This window comes from Pelodiscus sinensis, chromosome 2 (assembly GCF_052426305.1).
Source record: "Pelodiscus sinensis isolate ZL-2025 chromosome 2, ASM5242630v1, whole genome shotgun sequence".
Taxonomy (NCBI): Eukaryota; Metazoa; Chordata; order Testudines; family Trionychidae; genus Pelodiscus; species Pelodiscus sinensis.
This window is the reverse complement of record NC_143053.1, coordinates 67,100,992-67,113,672: the sequence shown is the minus strand read 5'-3', so window position 1 is coordinate 67,113,672 and position 12,681 is coordinate 67,100,992. Positions and strand designations below refer to the sequence as shown.

The following is a 12,681-nucleotide window of genomic DNA, read 5'->3' as shown; positions in this document are numbered from 1 at the left end:
GGATATGAAGGCAGATGAGCCCATGATGTTTTGGATTATGTGGTTAGGTCCTGAGAAGCATCACTTGTATAGATATGTGGACAGAGTTGGCAATGGGGTTTGTTCCAGGATAGGTTCCTAGGTTTCTGTGCTGTGTTGTGTGGCTGCTGGTATTTGCTTCAGGTTGAGTATTTAGTACCACGGTCAAAGTAGTTTGTTATATGTTCCTGGTTTCTCCTTTGTCCCTTTCTTAAAGGCTGTGGTTAAAAGTGTATTCCTGTGCTCCACCAGTACCTTTCTTCTTTCCAAAGAGCTATTAAAAAATCCCTATTACTGGAACAGTAATCTCTCCTGTTGTCTACTAGATAGCAGCACTAATGACCAGCTGTGATTAGAATAGAAAAACTGCATGGAAAAATTCCACTGAGATGTAATTAGGAACAAAAAACATTATATAGAAAACCTCTCATAACTGAAAAGGGTAGCAGATTATAATAGTATGTAATTGGTGGATATAATGATTTTGAAACAAAAGTTTTAGTACTATTAGGATAATTATCATAATACTGATGCACTTCAAAGTACGTAAATAAAATAACTCCAAAGACCTACTGTAAACAGAGTTTACCACCTTTAACTGGTCATGGTCAAGCTTGTTTCCTAGTACAGACAATGTGCATATGCCTGTATGTGTGCACACCTGTTTGAGGTCTCATACAGTGGCATTATCATGCTTTTTGGTCAAATCCCAAAATTATCATCACATTTTTTTCTTTCTCTTCTTCTCCTGTCTCATCAGCAGGGACTACATATGTGGTTTTTGTTTGTTTTGCTGTTGTGGGAAGGCTAAATCAAATAAAAGTGAATTTCGCATTTGCCGTGAAAATGCTGAGATTCATGATCACTCTGATTCTTCTTGGGCTGCAATTCTGTGATTTACCTGTGCTGATTTCATTCTTGTTGATGACGGTTCCATGTTTCCCATGAAACATAGTTCTTTGCCTGAGTTCATGAGCATGTCGAGTGAAATAGTCCTCATGGAACTCAGGAAAAGGTTTTGAAAATAGGATTGAAACTTTGAATTTGGCCTGCTACTCAGCAGGGAGCCAGTGAAGAAAATTGGGGAAAGCACACTTGATAACCTGTTTTGTGGAGCAGTTGGGCTGCTTTGTTCAAAACAAACTACAGCTTTTTAAGATCTGTAGTCTCATGTTTAGGTACAGAGGATTACAGACTGAGTCTGGAAATTTTGATTATATGGATTGCCTTTATGCCATGGATGAATGGATGAATATATGCTATGGCTAATTATAGAATGGGAAAAGCTAACATATCCCATTCATAAGAAAGGAAATAATGCAAATGTTTGATCTATTTTTAGTGGTGGTTTATGAACTCCATGTATATACAGGATCTAAACTTGATGCCAAAGCAAATTCTAATGTATACGCCACCCTCATTGGAACGAGAGGAGATTCTGGAAAGCGAAAGCTTCACCAATCTAAGAATAATAACATCAAATTTCAGCATGGCCAGGTAAAGGAAAAAAATGTTCAAAACTGATGAATGCCAACAAATTATTTGTATAAAAAAGGTTTGTTTTTTTTCCAACGTGTAGAGATATTTTGTATTTACACATTTATCCTGGAACAGTTCAGTTTTCTCAGCTGTTTATTAAAAATTATGCAGGGAATTAATTTATTTGAATCTTTTGGCCTGTGCATTGTAAATGAACAATTTATATGCTCTGTTTAGTTTTGATTGGACACATAGATTGCAGGGTCATGGTAGTGCTTCTGTTCCCTGAATGTTATTCTTGGAATCAGGCTACATTCTTCTACTACCCCCAACATGCTCCCTTCTCCGGGGGTTTAGTATAGCGCTTAGCCTTACTCGTATACATAAATAGCTTTTGCTTGTGTTTCCTCTGGAAGTCCACAATCTTGTCCATGCTCCTGGGCATCATAAGAGCAGCCATGCTGGGTCAGACCAATGGTCCATCCCAGCCCAGTATCCTGTCTGCTGACAGTGGCCAATACCAGATGCCCCATAAGGAGGTAACACAACAGTTAATCCTCATGTGTTCTCTCCGCTGTCACCCACCTCTAGAGAAACAGAAGCTAGGGACACTATTCCATCATGCAAGATCTTACATGATCAAGGCCTTTATCAATCAAATTTTGATGATTCTGTAGGTGGACATCTTCATCATAAAGGCAGTATCACTAAGAGATCTGAAGAAACTTGTGATTAGTCATGATGGAACTGGTCCAGGTAGGAATTCATTTTGTAGTGACTAATCTGTTTTGCAAGATGTTTTACAACACAATACACTTGATTTGCACAGAGAGCACCCTTCATACAAAGTGTTACAAAAGGTCTTGAAGAGAGAATAATAATAATAAAAAGACACAGTACCGATTCCTGCAGACTAGTCGCAGTGGTGGGATTATATATAGTCTGATAGCTTGGGCAATGGACTGCAAAAGGCAAGTGGAGTTTAGTATCAAAAAACATCAGTTAACTATCAGTTGGTTTGCAAGCTGATTTTGAAAAGAGTGCTGTTTGTTGGTCTCACAAAGTACCCCAGAAGAATTCACCATGGTAACTCTTATAGAGCTGGATAAAATGATTCTTCAGAAGACAGCGAATGAAAATAAGGAACAGAAATAGAGTTAGAGCCGTGATTTGATGCCACTTTGCCATTAAGTCAACTCTCTGAGAACCATAACAACATCCTTGCTCCACAGAGGACGCAGAGAGAATCTGGCAACACTAGGCCATTTGCTTCATGTTGCTGGGCAGTGTGGAATTGTTCCTGTGCATGCCATTACATTTGCTCTCTATGGTCTTAAACAAAATGAGACTAGCCTTGATCATATCTGTGGATAAGTGAAGTGAGATCAAGATCAATGTGTAATACATTTGAATATCACTGGCATAGTATAAAAGAAAAGATGACATTTTCAAGTCTACTCTATTTGCAGAGTAGAGTCAGATTGGATCTCCTAAGCAGGAGAAATCTAGTTAATACTTATTATTGAGGATCACAGTGCATTGTCTTAGGCTCTGTGTAAATATATTGTCCTTACTCCTAAAGCTTACAATCTAATTAATGACCAGTTGAAATGAGTAAGTGTACAAGTTGGAGGGAAGGCATGGAGGAGGAGTAGAATTATAAGAAGTTTGACAAGGTGAGTTAAATAATACCTGATATTAGACCAACATGGTGAAAGAGACAAGCTTCAAGCTACACAGAGCTTTTTGTTAGATTCCATAAAAGATATGATGTAACCCACCTTGTCAACTTCAGCTCATGTACACTTTATTTTAAAATAATAATTTCCTTCTGCTCCTAGTACTTGGCTGGAATGGGCATTGCCTAAGAAAAAAACCCAGTGCACTAGGAGATGTTCTTATAAATCAGTAGGTGACATTCTTCCATCTGAGTCAGTACTGGATCGATGCACTGCCCATTGTCCGATGGGAAATATCTTTCAGATAAATTGTGAAAATAAGGTTTTTAACATTCCTTTTGTCCTTTTTGCAAGAATGCTAGTGTTAACCATGGCCAAATTCTAAATTAGGTCATTATATTCAGCGTACCTAAATTCCTCCTGTGTTTTCAGTTGACTAACTTATTACTAAATTCTTCTCTCTACAATGGTGGTTACTATGTATACCATATGTAGAAAGTTGCTAGGCACTTGTTTAGTATTGCTGGTAGAGAATGGCTCCTGTGTTCTACCCCAGAGAATGGTGATAGGTGAGTGGTAGTTTGAGGCAATTCAGTGATAGTAAGTGAACACTATATAAATAATCTGTAAAGTGCTTGGATTTTTCACACTTAAAGTGTTACATAAATGCAGGATATGTGATTACCTTGGGCAATAACTTGTAAGAAGTTTAGTTAAGAGTATGCTTTGGTCTCTTTATAGAAGGAAAAAGCTGAACAAAAACGTGCCCTTGAAACCAAAGCTTGAAGAAAACACAAATTTGAAAAGCTTAGTGAAGAGGTTTTTACCTCAATAGAAGAACCTCCTCTGTTCAATTTTTTTAAAGTCAGAATTAGTTACTTTAATGCTTATTCATTTCTTACGCCACACTTTGCCTTGATTTATTTCAAATGGTTTTTATTGAACTCTTTTCAAGATCGAAAGCTTATGTTTTTCAGAGACCATGTAAGGCTATTGTAAGAGAACACATGAATGAGGACGTTATATATTAATCCAATGCACTCCACATTAATAACATCATGTACTTCATTCCCAACGGGCCAAGGAATTTGGTTCTTATAATGAACCCTGGTATATTACAGAATATTGTCCTAATACCCATATGTGAACTTGAACTGAAGGAATAGAAGAGCATAGGTCGGAGTGGGAGTGATGGTAGCAGTTTACAGATGCTAGTGCACACCCATATCCAAACAAAGAATACTCAGCTGAAATCAAAATAGTCTCCTGACTATGCATAGGAACATTGTGGCTTAGAAGCAGAATGAGACTCTTGTGAGGTTAACTTTTCACTTCTTTAGCTGTTTTGACCTAATGGGATCTGCTGTGGGGAAAGCAGCTAGTTTGATTTCAACTTTTCTCTTAAAGATTTTTTTTTCTCAACAACAACAACAAAATTGTAAGTAAACTTTTGTCATTTCAACCCAGGCAATGGATGGTTCCTTGAAAAGGTTGTGGTCAAATTTAAAGAGGACGATGATCAAGAAATTATGTTTCCCTGTAACAGGTATGCCATGCATGGGAAAATCAGAATTGTAGTTCATTATACTAATGAACAGCTTAAGAAAAACATTGCAGGAACAGAGCCAAACACTTTAAAAATACTTTGGTGCCAGCATAAAGCCTGAGTACTGTATATGAATCTTGACCAGCAGTCTTCTAGGGTACGTCTACACTACAGCGCTAGTTCGAACTAACTTAGTTCGAATTAGTTAATTCGAACTAAGCTAGTTCGAACTAACGCATCTAGAACTAAAAACTAGTTCGAATTAGCGTTTTGCTAATTCGAACTAGCAAGTCCACATTGAGTGGACTCTGAACAGGGCTTAAGGATGGCCGGAAGCAGTGCCGGCAGGGCATCAGAGGAGGACTTAGAGCGAGGAGATGCAGTCTCAGGCTAGCCGAGGGCTGCGCTTAAAGGGTCCCGACCCCCACCCCGGACAGACAGTTCTCAGGGGTGCCCCGCTTACAAACCAGTCCTGGCTTGGAGTGCCCGAAGTACTCACACTGGGCACATCACACCACTCGGCCATCAGACCGGCTGCACTTGCCGCAGGCTGCCATCTGGGGAGAGGGGACAATCGGGGGGCTGCAGGAGAGCTTCCACCCCCAGAAGCCCGCAGAGCCAGCCCAGTCCTCCCCATCGGGGGCTCGTGCCCCATTCCTCCCTCACCTCCTTCCACTTACCCTTCCCTAGCCCCCCTTCTTATTGATGTACAAAATAAAGGACACGTGTGTTCAAAAATAGAAACTCTGTTTATTTAACAAAACTCGGGGAAACTGGGAAAAGGAGGTGGGAGAGGGGAAGAGAGAGGCTGGGAGAGGGGAGGGGGAAAACTGGGAGGAGGGAGCTGAAAGGGGGAAGCAAGGGAAAGGAGGGGGTGGGGAAACTGAAGGATCAGGGGTGGGGGTCTTGCCGGGCCGACCGCCTCCCAGTACGGCGAGGGAGGGGGCCTCGGCGTCCCCGGGGGGATGGGGTGGAGGGTGCGGAGGTTGAGGTGGGGGGTGTGGACATTGAGGAAGAGGTTGTGGGGGTTGAGGAGGGAGAGGTGGGAGGGGGAGCAGGAGTGGGAGGAGGGACAGCAGTTGGGGGGACAGCTGGTGCAGGATCAGCACGGGGCACCATGCTCTGCAGCAGGAGCTGCAGGTTGGTGCTCAGCCCTCGGAGCTCAGACAGCAGCTCGTGGCGGACCTGCAGGTCTTCCTGCATCCACGACCGTAGTGTGCGGTGCACGGCTTGCAGGGCCCCAACGTGCTGGTCCCAGTATTCCTGCTCCGTGCTGGCAGTCCGGAGCAGGCCGCGGGTGCGGGAGCATGTCCCAGGCGGGGTGGTGCGCCCTGCACGAGCAGCTGGTGCAGCTGTAGAGAAAGAAGAGAAGGGGTCAGTTCTCCCTGGGGACGCAGAGGATGATGCCCAGCCCCCTCCCCAACTCCACAACGTGAGGGTGACCATGTCCTGCACCGTCACAGCCGCTGTGCTTGTACAGAGGCCATGGTCAGGATGTCTGGCTCTCCCCGGGACTGGGAGCTGCCCCAAGACCGCACCCATGTCCCTGTGCCATGTATAGTGTGGCCGGGGCGGCGGGGGGGAAGGGGAGATGTCCCCTGCCTCCGTGTAGAGGGGACATGTGAAGGGAAATCATCCTGCTGGGTCCTGCCCCGGGGTCGGGAGCATGTCACGTCTCTTTGCACAAGCATGTGCCTATTGGGCAATGGCCCCTGGGTGTCACGCAGCTGGAGCCACCTGCCCAAGGGTGGCATGGCACGTGCTCGCACGTGCACAGGTGTCTGCGTGATCCGTGGAAGGCATGGCCCACGCGCGCGGTCCCTGGTCTCCCTCCCACCTCCCCCCCCCGAACTACTTAATTCAAACTACTTACCTGGTACGGTCTCCCTGGACGACGCTGCTGGCGGTGACCCTTCTGGTGTGCCCAGGTCAGGGCCCTCTGGTCCTGGCTCGATGTCCCCCGGGCTGGCATGGACCGCCTTGCCCCCCAAGACTTGGTGGAGGGCAGTGAAGTAGGGGCAGGTGGCAGCCCCTGCAGTGGCGCCGCCTCTTGTGGCCCTGGTGTACGCCTGGCGCAGCTTTTTAATTTTAATGCGCACCTGCTCCTGGGTGCGCCTGTGTCCCCTGGTGGCCATGGCGGCTGCTATGCGCCCATAGACGGCCGCATTCCTCCTCCTAGTGCGGAGATCATGGACGTTGGGGGCCTGCCCCCAAACCTCAATGAGGTCCATGACCTCCGCACTAGTCCAGGAGGCCACGCGCCGTCTACGGCCCCTGGCCGGCCCCTGGGTGCTGGGGGACTGGGCAGGGGACGTGTCACTCGCACTGGCTGCCTGGCTCATGGTGGGGCCACTGGTTCGGGGCAGAGACTCCTGGCAGGGCTGGCTGACTCTAGTGCCGTCTGGCCAGAGTCTACCCCTTTAAGGGCCCGGGGCTGCGGGAGAGGAGAAGAGTTTTCCTGGTTGTGCCCAGAGAGGCCACCAGGGGGAACCTGGGAAGGGCTAGCCTCCCACTAGTTCGAACTAAAGGGCTACACAGCCCTTAGTTCGAACTAGCTAGTTCGAACTAGGCGTTAGTCCTCGTAAAATGAGGTTTACCTAGTTCGAACTAAGCGCTCCGTTAGTTCGAATTAAGTTCGAACTAACGGAGCGCTAGTGTAGCGCCTAGGAAAGTTAGTTCGAACTAATGTCCGTTAGTTCGAACTAACTTTGTAGTGTAGACATACCCCTAGGAAGTAAGGGGTGAACAGAATTCACTGTTCTAAGCCATGTAGAAAAGGCTGCTAAATCAGCATGGGAGTGTATGGAAAAAGATCAAAAGCCAAATGTTCTGTGGGTGAAATGGTGCAATAATTTTTCCTTTGCCTTGCACATATATACCATATAAAACTAAATAACCTTTCAGTTTTCTGTTCCTTAGAAGATGTTACATTACAAGGATTAAGGTCAGCTCATTTTGCATTTCCCAGTCACTAAAGGTCATTAGAGTGAACTTACTATAATGGAAATCTTTGAAGAGAACTTTATATCTAGATGCAATTCTAGAGGATATTAAAATGTTTCTCTACTCAAGAAGCAAAGGTCAAATTTGGAAAATATCCTGCTCACAGTGACTGAACATTCTTCTGTTCCAGATATTTTGCTAGCCTAGACAACAACCTAGCCTTTAGCAATTTGTATGGTGAACCAACCACCATATAAACTTTAGATAGGCTTGCATCTGGTAGAATTAAATATGAAAAGATGTGCATTTGTGGGTATTATATCTATATCTAACAATATAAATATAAATCAGAGAAGCGTATTTTAAAATGAAGCAGATTATGCATTGCACTTCAGGCTTTCCAAATGCTTGGACTATATATTTTTTGGCTACAAAATACTTGTTCATGTCAGCTCAATCATTTTTTTGGGTGGCGGTTGTCTTACAATTTTACTTATCAATTAGAAATTCAGTCAAGAAAGGAATCATTACCTGTTTTTAAGAGAAAATTGCCCTCTAGCTTAAAAAACCTCAGTTTGCCAAAAAAAACCCCAAAACTTGCAAATTGTTAGCTAACAACTTCCCCCTGAACACTATTATTGTAATTATTAGTTTTTTATCTATTCGGCTATTTAATTAGTTTGGTTTACATTAAAGTTGGTTGTTTGAAGAGTAGACAGATGAGACAATTGTTTCTGTAATGTCAGAGAGATTTTATGAGATTTCTCCTAAGGGAGGGATACTTGACTGAGACTGTGGACTTGCTATAAAACTGCCTTGTCAAAAAGAACTTATTAAGCACTAGAAAAAGGTTAGAGACATTATCTATAGAACTAGAGGGGCCTCTGTAATTCTTTGCCTGCAGTAACTGCTACCAATGAACCAAATTTCCTGTCTATTTTTAAAAATGGTTAGTGATCTTCTGCTTCCTTGGAGGCAATCAGAAGAGAATTCACAAAGGTTAATCAAGGTATTTATGGCAACAATAGTTTGAACATAATGGAGTCTACTCTTCTCTCTGTACACAGATTTATTTACACAGTTACTTTGTATATGGAGAGTAGACTGGATTGCAGTTGTTTAGATTTAAATAAAGGATGCACCAAAAGGGAGCCACTAACTTGGAAGCGTATAATAGTTACCAATATTTTAAAATAAAAGTACCCATTTAAAGGCTTTAAAAGGTTCTAATATGAGGTAGGGGGATCGATTTAAGAAGTATGTAGGTCTATTTTTTTAGTATGCCGAGTTTAGAGTTAAGTCCCTCAAATCTGGTAATATACAGTGAAGGGCAAAACAGAGGAGAAATTCATCTTCCTGGATGCCCTCCACAGAAGCTCTAGAAGCTGCATAGAGCTTCTTAGCATCTAAGAAATCAGTCAATACTTACTAGTTACTATCAGGTGTAGTGCTAACTACCATGAGTAATCTCATTGTCTGGTAGTAATATAGTGGGTCAAATGATCTGTGGTGAAAATTGGCACAATTTCACTGAATGAGTGGAGCTGTGCCACTTCATATCAGGAGGGAACTTGTCCCAGTAAGTGTTTACAAGACTTAGCTTGACAAGAGATACACAAAAATGTTGGTGAAAGGAGGGGAAATAATCTGGAGATTCTTTATAATAAGATTAATTGCTAACTACCATAATTCTCATTATCTTTTTACAATGAAAGATGGTTAGATGAATATCAGGATGATGGGAAGACTGAGCGAGAGCTAATTGCTAAAAGTAAGTATTCCAGTATAGAGAATTTGCATTATAAAAACATTCTACATATTAAATGACTAGTTATGGCTGATAATGTTAGTTTCTTGTGAATGTGATTATAACTTTAGACATCTTTGTTTTCTGATAAAGCTAAAGACAACTTTTTTGTTTGTTTATTCTAGAAAAGGATAATTTGCAGAAGGCATCCACCAAAGGTGAGAAACACTTTACATTCTCCTCCCAGAATGTTGACTTTAAAGCTAAATTCAGTTTCAGTATACTATGAACAAATAAATGAAGAAAATGAGTTCCTCGCACAGTAATAATTTGTGTAACGTATTAAGTACTTGAGAAAATGCATAGAAATTGGCTGATGATGATCCATAAAGGTGGTGTGTCAAGTTTTTTTTCAAATGAATTGAGCAAAGGAGATACAGGCAGTCCCCGGGTTACGTACAAGATAGGGACTGTAGGTTTGTTCTTAAGTTGAATCTGTATGTAAGTCGGAACTGGCGTCAGCCGCTGCTGAAACTGATCAGTTTCAACCGCGGCTGAATCTGGATGCCAGTTCTGACTTACATACAGATTCAACTTAAGAAACCCAGGCGTCCCCAAGTCAGCTGCTGCTGAAACTGATCAGCGGCTGATTTCAGGAAGCCTGGTGCAGAGCAACTCTGCCTCGGGCTTCCTGTAGTCAGCTGCTGGTCAGTTTCAGCAGCGGCTGACTTGGGGACGCCTGGGGCAGAGCAGCTGGGGTGCTGCTGGGTTGCTCCAGTAGCGCAGCTCCTCGGCGCTACTGGAGCAACCCAGCAGCACCCCAGCTGCTCTGCCCCAGGCGTCCTGATTCAGCCGCTGCTGAAACTGACCAGCAGCAGCTGAATCAGGATGCCTGGGGCAGAGCAGCTGGGGTGCTGCTGGGTTGGTCCGGAGTGGCGCTGCGGGACCAACCAGGCAGCCCCCAGCTGCTCTACTCCAGGGGTAGGCAAGAAAAGCCTGGTCTGCTGGGGGGGCACTAGCTGCACCCCCCCCCCCCCAGCAGACCAGGGAGACGGGGGTGGCGGGACCGCCCAAGTCCTCCACAGCTTTGCTCCGTCTCCACCTGGGAGATGCGGAGCAAAACCGCAGAGCACGTGGACAGTGGGACAGTCCAGGCGCGCCGTGGCTGTCCCACTGCTGGCATGCTCCGAGGCTTTGCTCCCCATCTCCCTGGTCTGCTGGTCGGGAGACGGGGAGCAAAGCCTTGGAGCACGCCCGCAGGGGGACAGCTCAAGCGCACCTGGGCTGTCCCGCTGCGAGCGTGCTCCAAGACTTTGCTCCCCATCTCCCTGCAGACCAGGGAGACGGGGAGCAGCTTTTCTCACCCCGGAGGACAGGGGTGGCAGACCGCGGCGCATCTGGGCGTCCCGCTGCTCCCGTCCTCCGGGGCAAGAAAAGCCCCGTTCATAACTGTGGATCCGACATAAGTCGGATCCGCATAACTCGGGGACTGCCTGTACTTCACACAACCCATTTTTGGTTTTCTTTCCATCTCTGTTACTCAATCCTGAAATCAGTCATAAATTCCTCTGAGGATAGATTTCAAGAACTGGTTTGTTTACCCAGTGCCACTGTCACTTAATGCACAGGGACAGCTTCCCCAGCAAGCATCAGTGAGTTGAAAAATGTATTGTGAAGTGACAGTGGAAAAAATTTCAGGTCAGAGTTGAGCAGAGTTTTCTAAGAGTATCCAAAAATAATTTAAACTTAAACTACACAATTGGTCAGTGTAGTTAAATGCGGTATTCTCATTTGATTGAATAAAATTGGCTAAGTTAATGAAATCTTAATATTAGAAATCTATTTACCTATCCACTGATGTAGTATCTATCATTGTAATAGTCAGGGATTTAAAGCTAGACATAACCTCTTTTTTCCTTCCTTGCCAGCTTTAAGGAGAAATAGCTTGACGAGTTCATAAGTATTTGATTTACATTTGTGGGTGAGTGAAGTGAGTGAGTTGGTGTCTGTATATGAAAAACTTATTGAGGAAAAATAAAGTCAAAGAACTGAGCTTTGAATTTAGTTTCGAAAACGGCTACTCTTATGGTCACTTACCTTTTCTAAGGGATATGTCCATAGGCTAAATGTAGCTCCAACTTCTGTGAAAGTTTGGTATCTCAAAATCTCCTCTGTGGTCAACAGTTGCATTGTTCTAGTGAAATATAGCTTTCATGGATGGAGCAGCAATCTCTCAGGTCAGTAGGGTAATTCCCATGGAGAGCTATGATTATCCCAACAGAGACCTTGAAATGGACCTTATAGTCAGTTAGCATTCAGTTCAGAGTAGAGCCTCAGGGAGACGTGTTCATGGTAGCCTATGTTACTAAGCAGATGGGCTACTGTTTTCGTACAGGGTTGAGATTTACCAGGCTGTGACTTCATTCCAAGATGTATTCTACTGCAATAATCAAGCATGAATATGCCAATCATGACTATGTATCTGACAGGATGTGGCACCATCTTTCGGGCAGCCAATATGGTAGTTAGGTGTTCTTTAGCTATCTGAGCCTTTGGTAGCATTGAGGAGTCCATAAAGACACCAAAGCTAATTTGTCAGTCGAGGACAGATGACTTCAAGAGTGCCAATGTTAAAGAGGAAGCAAGTGTTTTTGAAAAGCCTCCGTCTGACTATGAGCAACACTTCTCTCTTGCTGGATTAATTGCTAGGCATCTGTTTTTCATTCAGGTGCTGATTTCAGCTGGGCATGGATGGTACTGGTTGATACAAAGGAGATATAGACCTACATCTCATATGAATATGGGTGACATTTCAGCCTGTGTTGTTGAATTAGCTATGGCATATAGCTGTTGAATAATATGGGAGAGAAGACAGACGCTTGTGGGAGACTAGCTGAAAAAAGGGGGGGGGGAGGAAGGTGGTCTTGAACTCAAGACACAGGAATCCACTGATGTGCAATATCTCAGTGCATGTCAAAGTAAAGAGAACTCCCAAAGCCACAGACCCATAATGGAGAAGACCTTTGGTCTGACCTCTCAAGTCTGCACCCAGCAATTTCAACTCTGCTGATCTTAACGAATACCGCAGATCATAGTATGAAAGGTACATCCTCTCACAGACTGTATTTAAGGTTTAACTACTAAACACACTCAAAGAATAACAATCAACCAGTGCTGATGGAGGAGTGCTGGTGTTATTGGTTCTCACAATGAAGGCCCTTGAGCAGTTAAGATGTCACCTTCTATAATTGCAGCCTGAAAGTCATTTC

General features: G+C 44.1%; 1 protein-coding gene across 2 annotated transcripts in view; it reads left to right on the top strand.

Moving 5' to 3' along the window:
* RP1 (RP1 axonemal microtubule associated) overlaps nucleotides 1–12,681 on the top strand; it is a 325,691-nt gene that overhangs the window by 178,410 nt on the left and 134,600 nt on the right. For both annotated transcript variants that reach the window (XM_075920696.2, XM_025183398.3), the window contains 5 exons: nucleotides 1,361–1,515; nucleotides 2,175–2,253; nucleotides 4,644–4,722; nucleotides 9,381–9,436; nucleotides 9,598–9,630. In XM_075920696.2, the coding sequence (XP_075776811.2) occupies nucleotides 1,361–1,515; nucleotides 2,175–2,253; nucleotides 4,644–4,722; nucleotides 9,381–9,436; nucleotides 9,598–9,630 (402 nt within the window). The remainder of the gene's footprint in view (nucleotides 1–1,360; nucleotides 1,516–2,174; nucleotides 2,254–4,643; nucleotides 4,723–9,380; nucleotides 9,437–9,597; nucleotides 9,631–12,681) is intronic.